The 22,509-nt window shown below is 36.5% G+C and overlaps 1 protein-coding gene across 2 annotated transcripts; it reads left to right on the top strand.

Moving 5' to 3' along the window:
* Window positions 1-1,063: 1,063 nt before the first annotated feature.
* RARS1 (arginyl-tRNA synthetase 1) lies at window positions 1,064-22,053 on the top strand. 2 transcript variants are annotated; one of them, XM_039877429.1, is made up of 15 exons: window positions 1,064-1,215; window positions 2,523-2,657; window positions 4,709-4,897; window positions 5,795-5,903; window positions 6,462-6,562; window positions 7,150-7,271; window positions 8,387-8,507; window positions 10,041-10,170; window positions 11,134-11,238; window positions 12,671-12,849; window positions 13,376-13,485; window positions 16,131-16,236; window positions 20,646-20,818; window positions 20,958-21,205; window positions 21,835-22,053. In XM_039877429.1, the coding sequence occupies exons 1-15, from the start codon at window positions 1,171-1,173 to the stop codon at window positions 21,942-21,944; spliced, it is 1,983 nt and encodes a 660-aa protein (XP_039733363.1). In that variant the 5' UTR covers window positions 1,064-1,170; the 3' UTR covers window positions 21,945-22,053. The 2 variants fall into 2 exon arrangements, with proteins under 2 accessions (XP_039733363.1, XP_039733373.1); XM_039877439.1 differs by lacking the exons at window positions 1,064-1,215; window positions 2,523-2,657 and adding an exon at window positions 4,532-4,593.
* Window positions 22,054-22,509: the final 456 nt, after the last annotated feature.

Here is a 22,509-nt window from a genome sequence, read left to right on the forward strand (position 1 = left end):
AAAGGGAGCTTAGTAAGAAGATGGTCCTTACTTCATGCATTATCTGGAAGGTGGAGATCTGTCCATCAAATTGTCCATCCAGCAACTCATCCATCCCTCTATCCATCTTACTCTCAAAATTTAGAAATGAGATGATAGAGACATATATGAAGACTTTTATTTGGTTCAAAGGATTAAAATAAAGGCAAAGTTTTTTTTTTAATTAAGTTAATACGATTTGGATTATTTGATCTGACAGAGAACTAGCTTTGCCAATTCATATGGTGGGCATTTTCCATAAGTTGGATGAGCTAAATTTGCAGCTTCACAGTTTTGATGAAATACACGAGAGCACATACACAAGAAGCCACATGCCAGAAAAGCATCCATTACCTCTATATAAAGTTGTGGCAAGGATTTTCAGAGGTCAACTTTAAAAAAATCTACACTGGAGTTTTAATTTTAAAAATTCTTTCATGGGGCACAGAAGTGGAAATGTTTAGAGACGGCTGCTTTAAAGTACCGGGGGTCTAAGGAGGAGTGAACAAGACAGTTAAGGCCCCCATCCTCTCAAATGGTATCTCAGGTCAGCAGTTAAAAAATTTTTAACTCAAATGTCACCCGCTCAGAGAGGGCTTCCCTGACCCAAGTCACTCCGCCACATTTCTTCCTGAACATTAAAACTATGTGAGATTGATTATTTACTTTTTTTGTCTAGTGTATCTCTTCACTCTAAAATGTAACCTCCGTGACAGCGGGGCCCTTGTCCAACTTGTTTCCAGCTTGTGTTCAAGCGCCTGAAATCGTGTCTGGTATATTAACGTGCACAATCAATGCTTGTTGAATAAACAAATTTTGTTAGTTCTGTGCCCATTTCACAGAGGTTCTAGGTCAGTACCCTCTATCCAAGCCAGTCCAAGCACAGAGCAGCTCTGGTCCGATCCCCCCCACCACCACCACCCTCAACCTTCTGCCCTCGCCCCAGCGGCGGCACTTGGGGGCGGCAGCCCGCATCCCGGCCGACTGCCCTGCATGGTCTCCCCGCAGCGCCTCCCGGGTCCCGCCGGGAGGCAGCCCAGGCGACAGCACCCACTCGGCCTCCAAACGGCGAGAGGGGAGGGCTTCCGCTTCCGGTTTAGGGCCGGCCATTTCCGCTTCCGGCCACTTGTTGCGTGAGGCGCTGACAGGAGGATGGCCGGGCTGGTTGCTCAGTGCTCCGCGCGGCTGCAGCAGCAGGTCGGACCGCATGGGGGCCAGTGGAATGGCTTGGAGGGGAGGGACCAGGCCCCGGGGCCCGCCCGAGCAGCGTCGGGGCGGCGGCAGGGAGGCGGGGGTCGCCCTTTTCTCTCCGACGCGGACAGAGGGGTCCTGAGACCCAGGCCCCGCTGCCTCAGAGGCGAACGCCCGCCCAGGAGCCCTTTCCCAGGGGTGGGAGAGGAAGAACCCCTCGGTCCTGGGCCCATGTGACACTGAGGTTCAACGGAGCACAGGGTCCCGCCCTCTCAACCCCCCACCCCAGACCGGCATCTGCGGTGGGCTGGAGCCTTGCGTGTTCAGTACAGTCTCGCCACCGTGCTCCTGCCCCGCGCGCACGCACGCGCTGGCGGGATGCGGAGGGACAGGCAAAGAGGGAAGGGGGATGAGAGCAGGAGCCCTGGGCCCTGGTGTGCAGCTCAGCCACCGTTCTCTTCATGATGCTGAGCAAGAGTAATTCTAAAAAGCCCATGGAGTGGTTCATTATCAAACAGAATTTGGCCCTCCGCCTTCGCAGTTACAACTTAAAAGTGAAAGTGCAACAATTCCTTTACATTTTATACTCAGGGAAGGGAGAAACGAAAGTAATTTAAGTACTCTTATCAAAGGAACTGCTTTATAGTACTGAATCAGGAGTCACAGAGTACAAGTTGCTCAAGGAAATTGGCAAATTCTTTACTGTTCTGAATGTATGTTATCAGTGTGTAGATACAAGTAACTTTTCACTAAGTTAGGGTAAAAGTTACAGAGATCATTTCTGAAGTGTTTAGCCCAACATCTGGAACATAATGTATATTTATTTATGTAAACTTTTGGGGGGCTGTATTTATGTCCTAGTAAACATTCTGCAGTTTCACGTGAGGCCTCCCTCAGTAATACAATAAGGTGGGAAGCTTTACTTTCTGAATTAGCATATCTTTAAGTTTTTAGTTAAAAGCCTGGTGGAGGACCTAAGACACTGGAAACAAAGGGGGGAAAATGGGGAAATAGTTTTGTCGCACAGAGGACAAAAGGCAAACATTTAAGCCAAGGAAAGAAACTAGGGATATGAGGCTTGTCCCATCGTGTGCTTAACACTCCTGTTCCTCTGCCCCAACATACTTAAGTTTTTCATATTATCAAGGGTAGTATGCTGACGTCATCAAAGACCTTGAGGAAGTGAAAGTTCATTCCAATCACCTTTGCCACGCCCTGGTGGAGAGAGGAAACGAAGAACTTTATGGTACAGTTTATTAGATCATGAAGTCTTCAGTCATACGGAGCTGAACAAAGTGCCTTTTCTTTCATAGGAAAAAGAAATTAAGTCTCTGACTGCTGAAATTGATCGGTTGAAAAACTGTGGCTGTTTAGAAGCTTCTCCAAATTTGGAGCAGTTGCAGGAAGAAAATTTAAAATTAAAGTATCGACTGAATATCCTTCGAAAGGTGAGTACTCTGGGTTCTGGTTTCTTCCTATAACTTGAATTATTACATCTTTTTTAAAACTGTTATCAAAGATTCTGAAAGTTTACCCTGATGAATTTGGAAAGAGGGGAAAAGAACCCTGTTTTCCCTGCCCGAGGCAGATTAGGACTAAGTTATTGGTGCAGGTAATGGAGAAGTTGGTGGGGTCCTGTCTTCCCAGGGGCCATTGAAATGTGTCATCACACTAAATGTTTGGCTGGCTTAACGTTGGCTCTAAGTAGAGTTGAGACATTTCTTTCAACAGTTTGTGCCTGTGCCTTTTTTAAAAATTATTTTTTGAATTTTAAATAATTGCCTCAATCAAAGGGAAATGTGTTAAATCACAATCACACATAACCACTTCACTACCCTAAGTTGGTTATTTTACAATTTTATTTTTATATTTTTCAGTGTCATAGCGGCTGGGGTTTTTTCCCACTTAATATTTCAGAACTTTTTTTTCCCATGAAGCTTGTGCTGCATTTGTTATTTAATGACCTCAAAATCTAATAGTGTTTATCAGTTGTATCAAAAAATTTGAACTTGCTTCATTTGGAGTTTAATTTTTTGGCCTGCCCTTCAGGTCAGCAGATGACACATCCTAGAGGATGACCTCATTTCCGTAATTGTTATCCTGTGTGTGTTTACTGCTTTTAGCCAAGCTGAACTGGCACTGTATCTTATTTATTTATCTTCGACTCTGCCTGCCCCACTCCCACAAAGCCTTTTTTATTACCTATGTGTGAGCTCTTCTGCTTCAAATAGCTTTGTCTTTGAGTCTTCTAAAATCACAAAATTCCTTTTTCACGGACTCTTCCCCAAAATATCTCACCTTTCTGATTACCTCATTTGTTCCACACTTATTTATACTCACTTTTGTATTTATTTCAATTCAAAAATATTATTAAATGTCTTATATGTGGTAGTGGCTTTGACGGAAAAGATAATAAAGGAAGTACAGTATATTGTATCCATAATACAGATTAGCCCTATACTTGATCTTAGCCAAAAGGCTGAGAAGTAATACAAATTAGCTCTAGTGTGTAAATAGGAGAGTACTGTCAGTGTAATGTGGAAGGCACTTTCTCTATGTGACCTACTGAGTAACAGCAGTGAGCTGAGCACAAGGTACGCAAACACAGAAAATAGCAAGCCACAGAAGAAAAACACTACAGTGCGGGATACCCATTTGCCCTACCTTCTGTCCCTGGCTCACTTTGGCCAGATGCTCTGACTTAGAAACACTTATTAGGTGGTGGTTTCAGAGGCTTTTTACCCTTGTTTGCATTAACTCAGCAGCTTCAACTTTTCCTTATTCCTCTTTCATTGAGTTGTCCTCATCTTTTTTTAAGATAAAGTTTCATATTTATTTAGCACTTACTAGGAATTACAGATACCTTTTTAACAGTGATGATTTTCAAGATTGCTATTGTGATAGTGCTCTTGTTACAAAATCACATTTTGAGTAATCTGCTTCTGATGCTAATTTTCTTATAAGCTCTTATTTTTAAGATGTAATTTTTTGCATAACGTGAGATGTTTCAGAAAGCTTATCTTTATTGCAGAGCTTACCATTTTGGGGAGAGAAAAGACTTGCACATGTGAAATAGGTTGGGGAAAAGTATTAAATGTAATCAAATACTAAATTACATGGTGCAGAAATCAAGTACAATGGATTCATATATGTGTTTACATATATACACACAAAACATACATATATCAAATTTTATACAAACTTTAGAGAAGCTAAGAACATAAGTCAGCCCTTTACACACTCCACTTTCAGTTTCTGTTCTGATGAAATAACTGTGGAAGGAGAACTCAGGAATTCCCCTTGTATGTCTTAGATACCGTGGGATAGACTTGTCCTATTACCTTTCTCAGCATCTCTGAGATATGAGAGTGTTATACTATGAATGTATGTTACCTTTTGGTTCTTCTCAAGATATTTGAAGGTTTCTCAAATGGGGGGAGGGTGGATTTTATATGGTAATTTAGTATTTTATTGACTTTTTTTCATTCTTTTCTTACAGAGTCTTCAAGCAGAAAGGAACAGACCAACCAAAAATATGATTAACATCAACAGTCGCCTACAGGAGGTCTTTGGTTGTGCCATTAAGGCTGCGTATCCAGATTTGGAAAATCCTCCTTTAATAGTGACACCAAGTCAGCAGCCCAAGTTTGGGGACTATCAGTGTAATAGTGCTATGGGTATCTCTCAGGTAATTGTATTATTATGAAGTGCTCTTGGTGATTTGTTTTTCTTAAGCATTATCATCATCATTATCATAAACATAAATAGCAACACTTCCACAATTCTGAAAAACTTGAGGAAGGGACATGTATGTTTTTAATTTTTAAAAAAGCACAGATTTGAATATTCAGTTAAATGTTTAAGGGCAATTAGTTGGTACTGTTTTATTTTGGTACTTCCTCCCTGTTGTGTCCAGGTTTGCTGTGTTTTGCTGGTGAGAGTCAGAAGATGAGGAATTAAAAGTTAGCCACTTGGCATCCAGCATTTTTGTCAGATATTTGATGCAGCTGTGGTGTCTTTAAGGCGGGCTTACGTATTTCATTTTCAGTCAAACTAATTTCCTATTTTTAATAGCTACATTGTCTAATGTGTTTGTGGTTAATTGCCCCTGGTTTGGGACTTTTTGCTTTCCTTTCATTGTTAAATAGAAAGGGTTAATCTAAAGAGTTCAAATTTTTTTCCCAGATAATTTTTATGTGTCTGTGTTGGGGTTAAGTATTTAAGGGTGCTGTTTATCATTCAAGTCCACATATTGCACACTGTCATGATTTGAAAATTAGAAATATAAATATCTTGGAAACAGGCATAATAACTAAAGACTTTGCTGCATCTTCATAAAAAAGTTATAGATGTTTGTGGCAACTCATTTTGAAATGGAGATCACGTGGTTTGGGCACTTTCGTGTTTCTCTTAAGACTGACTATTGATGCTCAGTGCTTTAGTCATTTATAAAATCATTGGACTTCTCTGCTTCTGCCTTCTGATCAGTCTAATGTCAGATGCATCTAATGCTTTGTCAGTTGTGCATTTCTGAGTAACTTGCTGAAATGTGTTGTATAATGAATTGTTTTATATTATATTATAGATGCTCAAAACCAAGGAACAGAAAGTTAATCCAAGAGAAATTGCCGAAAGCATTACCAAACACCTCCCAGACAATGAATGTATTGAAAAAGTTGAAATTGCTGGTCCTGGTATGACAATGTTACCCTTTATCTTAAGTAGTTGTATTGATGCTGAGTCCTTTTTGAAATAAAAAATGAAAAACATTTTTAAATATAAATGTAGGAATAAGACTTGTATGCTGAAAAAGATGGTGAAAGCACTTTGGATTGAGAGGTAGGAATCTGAGGTTTAATCTAGACATAGGTGCCTGACCTTGGATGAGTTCCTTTATCTCCTTGTGATTCAGGTTTTCATTAGCAAAGAAGAAACAGGTAATGGTAGGTAAATTTGTGGTGAAAGGGCTATCTGTTTTCTGTTAAGAGGTGAACAGATCGTTTGCTGAGAGTGAAAAGGCCCTGAATTAAGTAAGAAGCTTTCAGGAGAGTGGTGTGGTTTGAAGTAGATGCTGAAACAGGGAGCTGACAAGAGAGCTCAAGTCAGGGCCCCGAGTGGTATTGGAATCCCGAAGCGTTTCGCCAGAGCCACATCAGCGCTCTGGAGCCCGAAGTGAGAAAGCCTTTGGGAGTGAGCAGTTCTTCCACATAGAAAGCTATCTGATTTTTGTTTTACTCTCTACTGTTCATTAGGTTTTATTAATGTCCACTTAAGAAAAGACTTTGTATCAGGACAGTTGACCAATCTCTTGGTGAATGGCGTTCAACTACCTGCACTTGGAGAGAATAAAAAGGTATATGTACATTTTTCAATTGATATTAATATATAGCTTAGAAATATGTGATAAGTGCTGTAACTGGAAATGGCTTTCACTTATATTGAGATTTAATCATTGATATTTGAGATTATGAACCTAACTGTGATATAGCCTGGTTCCTGGGTCTTGCTTATTATATGATTCTTCTTTTCACTTCATTCCAGGAGACACTTGAGGTGGCCAGGTGATATTTTTGAGCTGTCACTGAAATAGAGGATAGATAACTTATATAAACGAATTTGATTCTTTTTCAGTTAATGGTAGATGAGTAGACTCATCAGAAATCCTAGCAAGCCAAGCTACTGTTTGTCTGAGTTTTATTATTAAATATGTTGTTATTGAATATGTTAGCAGAATAAAAAGTTTATACCCCTCTAAAAATGTTTTATTGAATATATTTGACGTATAACATTGTGTAAATTTTTAAGGTGTGCAGCGTGTTACTTTGATTCGTTTATATATTATGATTGCCTTTGTAATATTTGTAATTATGTAATTTATCATATTACATAATTACAGTACAATATCGTTGCCTATAAAAATCTCTTTGCTTTCTATCCCAGGTTGTAGTTGACTTTTCATCTCCCAACATAGCTAAAGAGATGCATGTAGGCCATCTCAGGTCAACTATCATAGGAGAGAGCATGTGCCGCCTCTTTGAATTTGCAGGATATGACGTGCTGAGGTGTGTACTCTTGCCTTTTGAGATTTCTATAGAAATGACAGATGTCCTTTGAGAATCTTGGACTAAGTGATTCATAAGTGTGGTTCTGCTTCTAGTCACCCAGTAGGCTTTTAAAATAAATTGTGTCTCAGGCCTCTCCTCTGAACTAACAACTTTTTAGAATCTCTTGGGGGTGGAACCAAGGAAAAACACGCCCCCACCCTTCATTCCAAAAATAGTTCTTGAGTGCCTCCTGCATACCAGGGGTTTACATTCTAGTACTGGCAGAGGTAGGCAAGGGACAAATTTTGCTGGGCCTTGTAGGCCGTAATATGAAATTGGGATTTTATTCGTAAGTGTGATGGGAAGCTACAGGAGAGTATTAATTAGTAGAGCACTATCTAGGCATATCTCGGAGATATTGCAGATTCAGTTCCAGACCATCAGAGTAAAGAGTCGTAATTTTTTTTGCTGGTGGAAGGTCTTGCCTTCAATTTGTTAAAAACGCAACATCCGTGAGGTACAGTAAAGCGGAGTGCAATAAAATGGAATGTGCCTATAATCGAAGATTACTCTGGCTTCTGTGAAGAAGCTAGACAAAGAAGGGAAAGCTATAGTAATAAGTTAGAAGGCTATTATAATAACCCAGTTAAGAGATAATCTAGTGGTTTGAGATTAGTTAAAAGCAGTGAGAGATGAGAAGTGGTTTGATTGACATACATTTAAAAGATTTTGTCCATTGACATTTGAGAACCACTAGTATAAATTATACTCAGATAATTGCTTGAAATGTTAAATTTTCATAAAATTGTGGTAATGACCAACATTGGCTCAGTTGTCATTGTCCTAGTCAGCTACACATAAACAGATCACAATCCATTGATAGAAATTTCTTTCATTTAGCAAATCCTGCTCTGAGCAGCCTCTGTTAACTGGGTGTACATTGCTAAACATAACATTGTGTTTGCCTCTCCTGGAGCTTGTAGACAGGTTGAGGAAACAATTGAGTAAACAAGATACTATTAAATGTAATGTCCCGGCAGTTAAACATTAGCAGTTTCCAATGGAATATAATTCCCCTAATTTAAACATGTTTATCGTTTTAAAATTATTTTATGTTTTCTGGTTGGTATTAGATTAAACCATATAGGAGATTGGGGGACCCAGTTTGGCATGCTCATCGCTCACCTGCAAGATAAATTTCCAGATTACCTAACAGTTTCACCTCCTATTGGGGATCTTCAGGCTTTTTATAAGGTTTGATACAGTTTATTGTTATATTATTTGTGTTTTAACCATTCATTATAATCGTTTTCCTTAGGGAGTTCAGAATGGTATTTGAAGCTACTGTGGGGTTAAGTAAATGTTGCTAAACTCCCCACCTCTTAAGGTATCATCTTTGCTTCTGTATTGGTGTACACTAAAAATTGAATTCTACCACATTACCTGTTAAGCGAATTTAGGAGTTTGTTAATCAGAATACATTTTAGTATTTAAGTGTTTTTGATACTGTTGTTTTCTTCTTGATGTTATATATTTTTTAAATGTTATTAAGTATATGTAAATCTGTTTTAAAAGACAGATTTACCATAATCCATAATTTTAAATTAATCACTGTGGTCAACTTTCTTTGATTTTTTTGACTTATCTTTATATCTAAACATTGATTATGTCATTTTTGATAATGTCATTTTTGTATTGCATTTATTTAACATTATAAACTCATGTTACTTTATGATATGACTGCACATCATTTCGTTGGATTGGTGTACTTAAGTTTGCATTCATCTTTGATGTTGATTTTTTTCCTTTTTTGGAGGGCTCCTATCTGTGAACAACTTTTTATTTATGGGTTTTATCCCTTTTTAAAATTATTTCTTTATGATAACAGCTTCCCAAGAATAGGATTACTTTATTAAAATGTAAACGTTTGTGGAGTTTATTGTTTGTTTTGGGGAGGTTTTTTTTGTCTTTGATAAATATTTTCTGATGAAAAAATTGAAAACAACCAAAATATTTACTAATGTGAAACAGGTAAAATAACTAATGTTATAATCACCTGTTGGAATTCTGTGTTCTGAATATAATCAGTATGAATGCAAGGAAATGTTTGTAATACATTGTTAAATTTTAAAACCACAGTAAAAAATCCATATACTTCCAGTTTTTTGATAAAACACATAGGTGTGTATTTGCAAAGAAATGTCTAGGATTATTCACCAATATGTATGTTGTTACTGGTTAGTTTGGGGTGAGATTAACTACACACAGACACACACAGACACACACACACACACACACATATTTTATATAAGCATGTGTTGCTTTCAAAATAGAAATAAAACAATGAAAGGAATTTTTAATTACAAAAAAAAAAAAAACTCATTCAGAATGGAATGAACCACATCCAGAATGGAAAATAGAGCCCAGAAAAATCATTCCTGCCTGTTAGCTATTCTTTATTGCTCTCCTGGAACACAAAAGCATTGGTGTGAGTAGGCTTTTCTGATGTAGAAAAGTGGAGGTAGCACTATGGTGAGAATTTTCGGGAAAAAATAATTTCAAATGAAATAATAGGGTTCTTTCACACACTCATTTGTAACAGTATTTTTAAATATTGAGATAGAGCACTTCTATTGTTTTTGTTCTAGTATTCTAAATTTTCACTTTTTCCTCGCTCTTTGATTTTTTTTGTGGGGTTCGTTTGTTTTTTGAGAAATGAACAAAGTTTTAATATAGAAATATAGTTGACTCTATTACAAACCTTATTACTTTTTTTTTTTTTTAAAGGAATCCAAGAAGAGGTTTGATACTGAGGAGGAATTTAAAAAGCGAGCGTACCAGTGTGTGGTTCTGCTCCAGAGTAAAAATCCAGATATCATCAAAGCCTGGAAGCTTATCTGTGATGTTTCCCGCCAAGGTAAGTTTCTGGGCTTTGTTCATTCATTCAACAAATACTATTACATGTAGTTTCCTTCAGTCTTTATTCAGAATTGACCTTAAATAACATGTTAAATTTCCAAGGACTAGCAAATAAATTTTTTTCTTAAATATTTTCTAAAACTAAAACAACTGTTAAGAAAGTTTATTAAGACAGGTGCAAAATTTAACTTTCTCAGTAGTCAGCAAAAATTAATTGGGAAAGCAGAAAAAAAAAGATCCTATTCACAATAGCAACTAAAGCTATAAAACCCTTAGAAATAAATTTACTCAGAAATGTGGAAGACCAAGACGAAGAAAATCCACAATAGATATAGTAGAATATTTGTGTAGAATATCATGCAAAGTTCCCTAGTTCTCCAAATTCATTTGTTGTTTTAGACAATTTCAGGTTTTCGAACTTGACAAAGTAATTTTAAAGGTTACTCTGAAGAATAAATGGACAAGAACAGCCAGTAGATCTTTGAAAAAGAAGACTAATGATGGCTGTTTTCAGCACTAGGTAGTAAAATGTTTTATAATGTGCTACTATAGGTAATACTATTTTGGATGCATGGCTAGACAGGTAAATGGTACAAATTATGAAAAACTATAAGAAAATTTAGTAAATATTTGATCTCCAAATAGGAAAGGCTTTTATTTCTTTTTTTCTTCTCGTTTACATTACATTTTTTTTAAGGTACACAAAAAGCACATGTTCTTTATAGACAAACAATAAATGTAGACAGGAAAAAAGAAAACAATAATTATCTATAGTCCTACCAACTGTTAATATTTTGATGTGTGTTTTACTATATTCTTTTCACATTTTAAAATGGCAGTATGTGTATAGTGCTCTGTATCATACATTTTTAATACAATGAATTTTTTTCCAGATAACGAAAGATGCATATTTCTTATTCATTTAAATTCTTAACCATTTTCTTTGGTGACTTTTTCTTAGAGTTTAATAAAATCTATGATGCCCTGGACATCTCATTAATAGAGAGGGGAGAATCCTTCTATCAAGATAGGATGAATGACATCGTAAAGGAATTTGAAGATAAAGGTGGGTATTCTTCAACTTTTATGGAAAATTTCAAAGGCAAAAGTGAGAGAATATTATAATGCCTCCACGAGCGTGTCACCCAGCTTCAACAATTATGAATACAGGCCAATCTTATTATGTTTATTCACTGCTTACATTATATAATTTTATCTATAACTGTTTTAGTATGTGTCTGTAAAAGACGCTTTCTCTCCAAAATCACAATACCATTATCACTTCATAAAAATTAATAATGCTTTCTTAATATTATTAAATAGCCAGCCAGAAGTTAAATTTCACAAATTGATTTATAATCTTTTTTAATCATGAGGGTTTTCCTGTCTGAACATGATACTTGTTTGACATATATCTTAAGTTGCTTGAATCCGTAGGTATCTCTTTCTCCCTCCCCATTTTTTTTTATTGTTAAAGAAACTGAGTCATTTTTTAACAGAATTTCCCATACAGTGTTATTTAACATAATTCCTCTCTCTGTATTTTCTAAAGAGACTTGATGAAATTCTGGTTTGTATTCTCTTTTCTTTTTTTGTTTTGTTTTTTGTTTATTTGCAAGAATGCAAACAATGTCTAATTGGCTCTTTTGGTGATGTGAAGATGGATTAGTGGGTTCAGGTGTTGTCAGCCTGATTTACCCTTAAATTTCCACATTAGACTTTCCCGTAGTGGTTTTAGCAACTTTTGATGATCATGACTTTGATCCATACTTCATTAGAGGTTTAAAAGGGTAGTATTGTACATTCCTTCTCTGTTACCTGGAATTCTCCCGTTACATAATTATTTTGGTTATCCTGAGGTACAGTCCCTATAAGGCAAGCAGTATAAATGCTTTATTATTTTTACTTATCAGTTTTCAGAATAATTATTTTTTTAGCATCTTCCCGATATGACAACTAAGTTGTTTTTAGCATTATTATAATAAAAATTTTAGAGACTCTTATTTTAATGATGATAAAAAAGGCACAGAGAAGTTAGTAAATTCCCAAGGTCACATAGCTAATAAGTGATAAGTCTGAGATTCAAACCTATGCACTTCAAATATAGCTGTTTTTATCATCACGTTCTTTCAGTACATTTTAAGAGGTAATGATAAAAATTTCCAGAGGAAGGCTATGGCTCCAGCTTGAAAGCAGAGCGTGGATTTACATGTTCTGCAACTGAGCAGGTGGGCTCCAGTGAGGTGTTCTACAAAGTGTTTGGAAGCCAAGTGTAGTGTGAGTCCACAAAACTGCCGGGATATTTCACCTGTACCCTGAACACCCTGTGTGTCCAGACAACTTTGACAATAACCATTTTCCAAGGCTCACAGTAGTAGGTCACTATGAGAAAAAAAAACGTGATTTTTTTGAGCTCGCTAATAAATATCCTGTAATGGCTAAGCATTTATATTCCTTGAGGGTTCTTTTAACATTATTAATAAAGATTGTTTTTCTAGGATTTGTACAAGTGGATGATGGCAGAAAGATTGTATTTGTCCCAGGATGTTCCATACCATTAACCATAGTAAAATCAGATGGAGGTTATACTTATGATACATCTGATCTGGCTGCTCTTAAACAAAGACTGTTTGAGGAAAAAGCACATATGATTATCTATGTGGTGGACAGTGGACAAGTGAGTCTGTAGATTTGTGTATGTTCTTACATTGTCTGGAGGTGAGATGGCGTGGTGAGGTTCGTGGCGTATGACATTTGAGGACTACAAATTTTCCCCAAAATGCAAAACAGTTTTATAACATAGGTGAAAGAACAAGGGTTGGATTTGTCCAAACTTAGAAACGTCCCAGCTTTTCAGCCTATCTCCATAAACTGGAATTGGGGTTACTCCTCTGAACCTCAGTGACCATCCCTGTCTGAAAGGGTGGTCGTGAGACATGAAATTTAATTGAAATTAGTGCACGTGAACCTGCCCTATATTCAGTTGCTTTAAAAACCTTTGAAAATAGAAAATGTAACAGTCCTGCTCTTATTGTTTCTCATTTATAGGGAATAAAAAAGAGCTTGTATAATTTTACTTGCCTTACAAGTTTTGTGAGTGATTTGAGTTTTCCAGATCTTTATCCTTAAACACAAGAGTTTTAGGTCACTTCGTTGTTATTAGAAAGTTTAGTGAGTAACTTGCTACTTCTGTTCCTTTGTAGTCTGTGCACTTCCAGGCAATATTTGCTGCTGCTCAGATGATTGGTTGGTATGACCCTAAAGTAACTCGAGTGTCTCATGCTGGATTTGGTGTGGTGCTGGGGGAAGACAAGTAAGTCTGGAATATCTAAAGACGGTAATGACATACCTGAGCCCCACATTTTTTGGAAGAGGCTCATTTCATTTGCTACCATATTAAATTAAATTTTGTTTATAGTTATTTTTAATCTGCATATACTCAAATCATGAACCAACTGAGCTATATCCTATCACTCACTCTTGGAGAATGTAGTGTTTTAGAGAGATTTGTACAAAGTCAAAAGAAAACCAGACTATAGACTTAATAGATTATAAAGAGGGTTTCCATTCTCACAGATCTACATTGTAATATCTATCACAATATCTCCTCAGATTTCAAAAAAAATATTCAGCAGTATATTTCAAGCATTTTGTAAATGTTTGTTTTTCTTCACAGTTGAACACCTGGCCAACAGATTTATAGAGGTTCTAATTGAGTTTTAAGACTCATGGCTTTTTATGCTCATCTCAAAAATATTAAGTTTATTGAGACCTACATGTTAATATCCATACTTTCAGTTTTTCTGTTTTCCAATTCTTTCCCTACATTCTGTCAATGTTTATGAAATAAGATAAATACAAGCAAATATTTATAGACAGTATTCATCAATTCTAAGGCACAGAATTTTTAACAGTGTCTTGGGATCACTTAGCTGTTTAATCGGCATGTCTTTGAAATCTGTGGCATTTTAGATTAGGTGACACAGCCCAAATACTACCATCACACAAAGATGATAATGATTCTACAAACCACATCAAGTAGCCAATGGCCAGCAGTCCTTACTAAGCATATAAAGGCAAGCTAGGTGTGCCAGGGTATAAGTATGATATATGAATCATCTGTAAAGCTGTACTTTTTTGGACTCAGAAGACACCAGGTTCTTACTTATTATGGTGTACCTGCTCCTAAGAAAGTGCTTAAAATCTACCCAATGAGTTAGATGTTGCTTATAGTATCTTAGTTTCTCAACTGTTCAGTTTTTGGACTAACATTTAGATGATTATTTCCAACGTTTGAGTGAAATTATTAAATTTGCTTTTGTTCCAGGTATTTATCACGAATATTCACATCTTGGCATTTAACTTGTTTATCATGTAATGGCTAAGGAATTTTTTTCTTGAGTCTTTTTTCATTGTAGTTTTATATTTCTACACTTTCAGTGTCATGTAATTTTGGCATTCTATACCATTGAAAATGAAGAATAATTTCAATGATAGTACTGGACCTCCTTGCCCTGGCAGCCTACCATATTTTAAATATTTGCATTAAAATGCTTACAGATTCTGCCACCTATTCTTTAGTGAGATTTTTCTGTTTAAGACTTTTTACAATAAATAATTAGCCTTTTATTTAATCATCATTTAATTATCATCCTGTTACTTCATGCACACCTGTTTTTCGAGCACCTGCTGTGCATGGCATTGGCTGGGTGCTCCATGGTATATACACACGAAGATACATAGAACATGGCCTTTTCCCTGAAGGAGCCTATTACCTAAGGCACTTCTCTTTGGATCCTGTTAAAATACACATTTCAGGCCCCACCAGTGGAGTTATTAACTTATTAGGTCTAACATGGGTATTAGGCTGCTTTTTTGAAAGCTCCTTTGGTATTCAGATACGCATCCCTCCACAGGTCAGAGGAGTTGACACAAAAAAACAAAAATTCAAGGCAGGCACAAGTAGGGAGTAATAAAATAGACCAGTTATTGCAAAGTAGAGATGTTAAGGAAAGCTGGGTTTGAGGTTAGATATCATTTCACCAGACGTTAAGATTTGGAAGTGTTTGGACCCTGAAGAAGAAGGCGATGGCATATGGAAAGCCATTCGATATTTAATGTATTTTCGGGGATAATAAAGGAGTTTTAATTCTCTGATAAAGGGCAAGAAGATCCTTTTGAAGGCAACTTTAAATATAACTTTAATAGGAAATATTACAATTATTTTGATAGTCTTTGTGTTAGATGGAAGAGCATGCTTCATTTGTACCATTGTTGTTTCTGAAGGATTTTTAACTTAAAAGAAAGAAAAAGACAAATTATATACTCAGTGTTGTGCAGACTTCTGTTTAATAGTTAAAAGCCCGTTTTCATGGAATGCTTTTAATGGTGTACTTGCCCAGGGCAGTATTTAGTGGTACTTTTGTCCCATCCACAGTGATTCTGATTTTAGTAAGTATGAATGGGGCCCTGGCATCCTGTTTTTCTTTTAAAGCTCTCCAGAGGACTCTAATATGCATCCAGAGTTGGTTACCACTGAACATGTGAAATTACTACACAGAGAAATGCAAATGAAATTCCAGTTAATAATTTTCCTACTTACCAAGCAATTCTACAAGCCAAAAATATATTTTATTAATAATTTTTCTATGAAAGTAGAACAGCTAAGCCAAACTTCGTGTCTAGGAAAATGAACAAAATAGCAAATGTGTTTTTTTCTTTTAGGGAATTTGTTAAAAGTGAACATGTAGATAATGCTATTAGGAGCCTAATGCATAGAATGCTTTGAGTTAAGGGCTACAGATGAAAGACGCTTGATAATACCCATTTTCTTTCGTCATCCTTCCTTGTTGCCGACTGGAATAGAGCAATGTCAGACCTTCATTTTCAAAGATTTCAAAGTGAGAAGATCTGTTTCAAAATCTATTTAATTAGAACTTTCATTACATTTTTTTTTAGGAAGAAGTTTAAAACACGTTCAGGTGAAACAGTGCGCCTCATAGACCTTTTGGACGAAGGACTAAAACGATCCATGGACAAATTGAAGGAAAAAGAAAGAGACAAGGTAATCCAAGGCCTTATTTGCATGTTGTGTGCCATGCATTGTGTTGTGATTTTTTTGTTTGTTTTATTGAAAAAACTGGGAAAAATTGTGAGGAGTCAGTCCACTTAGGACAGGCTTATATTACTCAGATTTTATTGCACAGTAAGTTTGTTTAATGACTTGCTGAACATTTGTTTTGAAAATACAATTCTTGGCTTTTACAAAAGGCCCATGTCTTTTTCTCCTTTGTTAATATGGCGTAGTATCTCTGCCTTTTATGGGCAATTCACCTATCTCTGCTTTGAACCGATGATGGGAGAATATTGTGGACTGAGACTGTTTGGGTCTCAGCCTACATTAGAGTCTACATCTGCTGAGCTCTTTTCTCTGGGAGCATTTGTTGAGTAGTCATAGCAGTTAACACCTACCAGCCATCAGAGTAGGGACCATGACAGGCTTTCATAGCATCTTTATAAAGGATTATGGTTGGATTTGTATGGAATTTGGAGGAACTACATCAAAATAAAACTCAAGAAGGAAAAATATTTTTAAGATGGAGATAATAGAAGTCTCAAGGATTGAGATTCAAAGAGTCTTATGTCTTTTACTCTTCAACAAGTTAGGTGACATTTTGGAATGAACATTATTGTAAACAGAAGGGTAAAACTACAGAAGGAGAAACAATAGGATGCAAGAGCCAAACACAAAAAAAGATCTTTTGACGAGAGGCCTTCTTATTGTATTCAGATGGATCACTGACAGTCCAGAGAACATGAAGGCAATATATGAGGATACATTCTCCCCACCTACTCCCTTCTAAAAAATTCCTAGCAGAACGAAATGGAAAATCGTTTTTCTTTCTCCTTCTAGTAGGTGGTTGCCAAGTCTGCCCAGCTGGTATCTCCAGAGTAGTTTAGCCTTTTAGTCCCAGCCTGGGCACATCTGGTACAGTCAAATGAAAAGCGGAAAATTTAGTTACCTAATAATTTGTTTAGTCTGCATGATGACAAAAACTGCTTTGTCTCTTTTATTCGGCCAATACAGCTAGAATTTTTTTAAGTTAATGTGTATGCAATAAAATGTAAAGTTTGATGATTTTTCATACATATATGCGCCTGGTAATACCAGCCAGTCAAGTTTATTTCCATTACCCCAGAAAGTTTTCTGTCATCATAGATCACATTTGTTTCCTCTAGAACTTCATATAAATGAAATCGTAAAGAATGTGCTGTTTTACAGGTATATCGTAATTTTTTTTATTGCTGAATAGTAACATTCTGTTGTAGGAATGTACCATATTTGGTTTGTTTATTTTCCTATTAGTGATCATTAAGGTGGTCTTCCATTTGTTGGCTATTATGAATAAATGGCTAATTTCAATATTATGATTCAAGCCCTTTTATGGATACATATGCAGTTTTGCTCTTAGCTATATATGTAGGAATGTCATTGCTGGATTGTAGGGTGGGCTTATGCTTAACTTTGAAAAAATTTCCAAGGAGCTCCCCCCACGAATATATGATTGTTCTCCTCGTTGCATATCTTCACCATCACTTGATTTTGTCAGTCTTTTTAGCCTCTCATGAGTGTGTAATGGCATTTCACTGTGGTTAAAATTCGCCTTTCTCTGAGGATGTTGAATACCCTTAAGCTTACTGGCTATTTAGATATCTTTTTTTGTGAAGGGTCTTTTGCCCAGCGTTTGATTGTTTGTTTTGAACTGTCACTATTTATATTTATCCACATAATTTTTCTTTCTGTGCACTTTATTCCTTCTTGCAGGTTTTTTTTGCCTACATCTGAGATTATTTTCCTTCAGTCTGTAGATCTCCTTTTAGCATTTTTTTATAATGTAGGTCTGCTGGAGACAAGTCCTATCAGCATATATTTTGTCTGAAAACATCTTTCTATCGCCTTCAGTTTGGACAGTATTTTTGTTGGGTAGAGAATCCCAGTTTGGCAGCTATTCTTTCAGCATTTTAAAGATGTTCCGTTGTCTTCCAGAGTTTCTTGCGAATATCACTTTTATTATTGTTTCTCCTTTGAAGATAATGTATGTTTTTCTCAGACTACTTTTACTATTGTTTTTAGTCATCGTTTTGGTACTTTGACTAAGAAGTGCCTGGTTGTGGTCTGGGAGTTGCTGAGCGCCTGAAGTTCTTTCATCAGTTTAGGGAAATAGTCATCTCTCTTCAAATATTCCATCTTTGCCCAATTCTGTTCTTTCTAGCATTCCAAGTACATATATTATGTTAGAACTTTTGATTGTGTCCCACATGGTCTCTCAGACTCTGAGTTTTTTTCACTTTTTTTCTCTCTGTGCTTCATTTTGAATATTTTCTAATTCAGGTATTGCATATTGTTCTGTGTTCCAAATATTTTGTAATTTTGCATCTTTTTATCCAATTTTGTCCCTGTTTTCCCCTAATGTTTTGAACACCTTAATAGTTTTAACCTTTAATTTTGAAATAATTTTAGACTTGTAAAATAGTTTAAAGAATTCTCCTAATAGCTTCCCAAACATTAATATCTTACATAGCCATAGTATAGTTACCAGAATCAGAAAATTAACTTTGATACAATACTGTTAAGTAATCTGCAGACCTTGGGTTTCACCATTTATCTCATGAATGTCCTTTGTCTATGGCAGGATCCAATCCAGGATCATATACATGTCGCATTTAGTCGTTATGTCTCCTTAATCTTGTCCAATCTGAGCTGTTCCTTGCTCTGTCTTTGACTTTCATGACCTTGATGCTTTGGAAGGGTACTGGTCAGTTTTCTTAAGGAATGTCCCTCAGCTGGATTTGTCTCATTTCTTCATGATTAAATTCAGGTTATGGAGTCTTAGCAAGAGTTCTCCTCACTTTATTAGGCACATAATGTTGAGAAGTGTCATAAATGTTAATTTTGATCCCTTTGTTAAGGTGATACTGTCAGTTTTCTCCACTGTAAAGTTACTATTTTTCCCCTTTGTAACTAATAACTTTTTAAAGTAACTTTTTATTTTAAAAAATTCCAGACATTAAATTTGCTGTTGTCTTTTGTTTGTTTGTTTCTATTGTCTTGTTTTCCCCACCCCGCCTCCTTGGTTAGTGGTCATTTAATCTGGCTTTTTTATCAAGCTTCATTATATTTTACTGGATGCTGGACATTGTGAATGAAAAATTATAAAGGTTCTGGATGATGTCATCTTCCTCCAAAGACAAGTTAAATTTTTTTCTGGCTGGCAGATAGTGTACCAGGTTGATTGTCTTAATCTTCCATCTTGATCTTGGCCTTTGTTAGGGCTGAACTATTTCAATTTTACCTTTACTCCTAGGGTGAGATTCTTACTCCTAAAATATGGCTCTTCTGGTTTCACCAGGGTATTTACTCATACCCTTCTGCCTTGCTGCTGCTGGGACTCCTCAGCCTTACAAGGCTGCTGAAATCTCTGCTCAGCTCTTCAACCACCCACCTGCTCTCTTCTTGCTAGATTTTTTCGGAGTCTTGCCTTGTTGTTGCCAGCCATTGGACAGTTTGAAAGACATGTGTTCGCAGAGTTTTTCACTCCTCTGTAGTTCCCTCTTGATGATTGTCTCCTCACTTCTTTGGCAGCCCCAAACTCTGACCGCTGTCTTCTTACCCCAATGAGACCACTTCTTTCTGCTTGAGTTCCACCCTTAACCCCCTGCCCTTCACATAGTGATTTGGAAAATGCTCTCAGGAAAAAAGCCAGGTGAACGTAGAACTTGCTAGGTTCCCGTCTCCCAGGGACTGTATAGCCCCTCTACCTTTGGTTGTGTTGATGCTCTCTGGTGACATCAAATGGGTGTTTAATATAATTTATCCAGTTTTTAAATAATTGCATTTGGTGGAAGGGTTAGTCTGTTACAAGCTAGTCATGTCCAGAACAGAAATCCTTAATTACTTACTTATGGCCTAATTATGCTTCAGAATATATGACTAAATATTGGCAAAACAATACATGCGTTCTTCCTCCTACTCTTGACACCCTGCTTTGATTTCAGTTAATTACCTGACCCTAATTTTTTGTTTTTATTTTACTGTATTACTTTGTTTCCTATCTGCTGTCTCAGAATCGTATGGAATGAAGTGGATATAATTCAATAATTGGTACTTTTAGTTTAATCTGATGAATACATTGGGAAAATATTTTAAGATGACACTTCATAATATACAAATCAAGTTTCTCATAGAAACATTCTTTGTTATGCAAAGTTGATGAGTTTAGATTTTCATTATTTTCCTTTTTGAACATTGACCCATGTTGTTGTACCTCAGTGTCAATATTTAACAGTGTACTGATAAAGGAGCCCCATTAGATGTTCTCTACCCCCGTCTTCTGACTATGAGACACAAGGACAAAGGTAAGTCAGCTACAAAGTATTTTTGTTTTGTTTTGTTTTGTTTTGTTTTTCCAAAAGGTCTTAACTGCAGAGGAGTTGAAGGCCGCTCAGACTTCTGTTGCTTACGGCTGTATCAAATATGCCGATCTGTCCCATAACCGGTTGAATGACTACATATTCTCCTTTGACAAAATGCTGGATGACAGAGGAAACACAGCTGCTTATTTGTTGTATGCCTTCACCAGAATCAGGTAGTTGTGGGTATAACATTGTTTTATTTTGAATCAAATAATGATAATTTCTCATTTCTATCAATAACTTAATTACATGCTTTCGAGTGAAAAAGAATGTCTAGCAAAGGGGAACGATGGCTGTTGCCTGATTTTTCAGGTCTATTGCACGTCTGGCCAATGTTGATGAAGAGATGCTCCAGAAAGCTGCTCAAGAGACCAAAATAATTTTGGACCATGAGAAAGAATGGAAACTAGGCCGGTGCATTTTACGGTTCCCCGAGATTCTGCAGAAGATTTTAGATGACTTATTTCTCCACACACTCTGTGATTATATCTATGAGCTAGCAACTACTTTCACTGAATTCTACGATAGCTGCTATTGTGTGGAGAAAGACCGACAGACTGGTAAGTGGCTCATCCAGTGGTCATCCTGGGGATGGGCCTCCAGGAAGGCATTTATTTGAATTGGGTATGAGTGGTTTTCAACTTGTTTTTACTTATGGAAACTGCCCCTCTTTTTTCCCCCAACCAATTGCACAGTGATCATATCATATATAACACAAAATTGAACTAGTCTTCGGGGGTTCTTGATAATGGAAACTGCCCTTGCAAAAAAATATCTTTTCTTACCTTAATGAAGTAGACTGAATTAATGTGTCTGTCACAGGGCAGGTAGGCATTTCTGCAGGTCATGCCTGTGAACTGAAACTTTATTAGGAAAAAAATCTCACCAATGTCATGGATTTAGCTGATTTCAGAATAAGGCCTAGGAAAGATAAAACGTAGAGTTCTAATCATTGCAAACCTTGTATCTCTTGTCCTTGTTATTAGATAAAAATAGACTTCTTTAACGCCTTTGTTTCTTAGATTGTCTCTGTGTAGTCTAAGGTAAAGGTGATTCTAGTTTAAGCCCAAAACATCTCTAGGTTAGGCTATTTACTTATCGGTAAAATCCAGAAGTAACATAGATTCTCTAATAGTGATTTTCAAAAAAAACCAACCAAATTAATTTTCTTCTTTTTCTATCTTCTCAGGAAAAGTGTTGAAGGTGAACATGTGGCGTATGCTGCTGTGTGAAGCAGTAGCTGCTGTCATGGCCAAAGGGTTTGATATCCTGGGAATAAAACCTGTCCAAAGAATGTAATCCTTCTTAGGTTTGAACACCGTTTTTACCAAAGTGGCCATTCACACTGTTCGCTTTTTTACAATCATGTGAATACAAAAACAAGTAAAGGAACTTTGTCAACTACCTACATAACATGTGGTTCTTTATCTCCAACAACTAGGCTTCTGAAAAGAAAAAAAAATTACTTTCACAAATATATTTATTTCTGCTGAGCATTAAACCAAAATGACCTAGTGGGAGACATGGAGTAACACAAGGTTTGAGTGCCCCAGTGAGAGTGTTTATTGACCTAGCAGGGATGTATTTTCATCAGTTTTAATTAGATAAGAAATCCCATTTATCGAGCCCTCCTATAGGCCCCATGAACTTTTCCACACCTTCATTGTCCCATTTATTTCTTATCTTATTGTTCTGTCATAGATATTTATCCCTATTTAACAAGTAACAAAACATTCCACAGAAATAAGTAACTTGCCCTGGATTGCTCAGAAGCAAAATCAGGATTCATATCCATTTATATCTAACTCCCAAATTTAAGTTCTTTCCATTTTAGCAAAAGATGACACTGACAGTTTCATAGGAC

Source organism: Pteropus medius, unplaced genomic scaffold, assembly GCF_902729225.1.
Source record: "Pteropus medius unplaced genomic scaffold, Ma_sr-lr_union100, whole genome shotgun sequence".
In the NCBI taxonomy this organism is placed as follows: Eukaryota; Metazoa; Chordata; class Mammalia; order Chiroptera; family Pteropodidae; genus Pteropus; species Pteropus medius.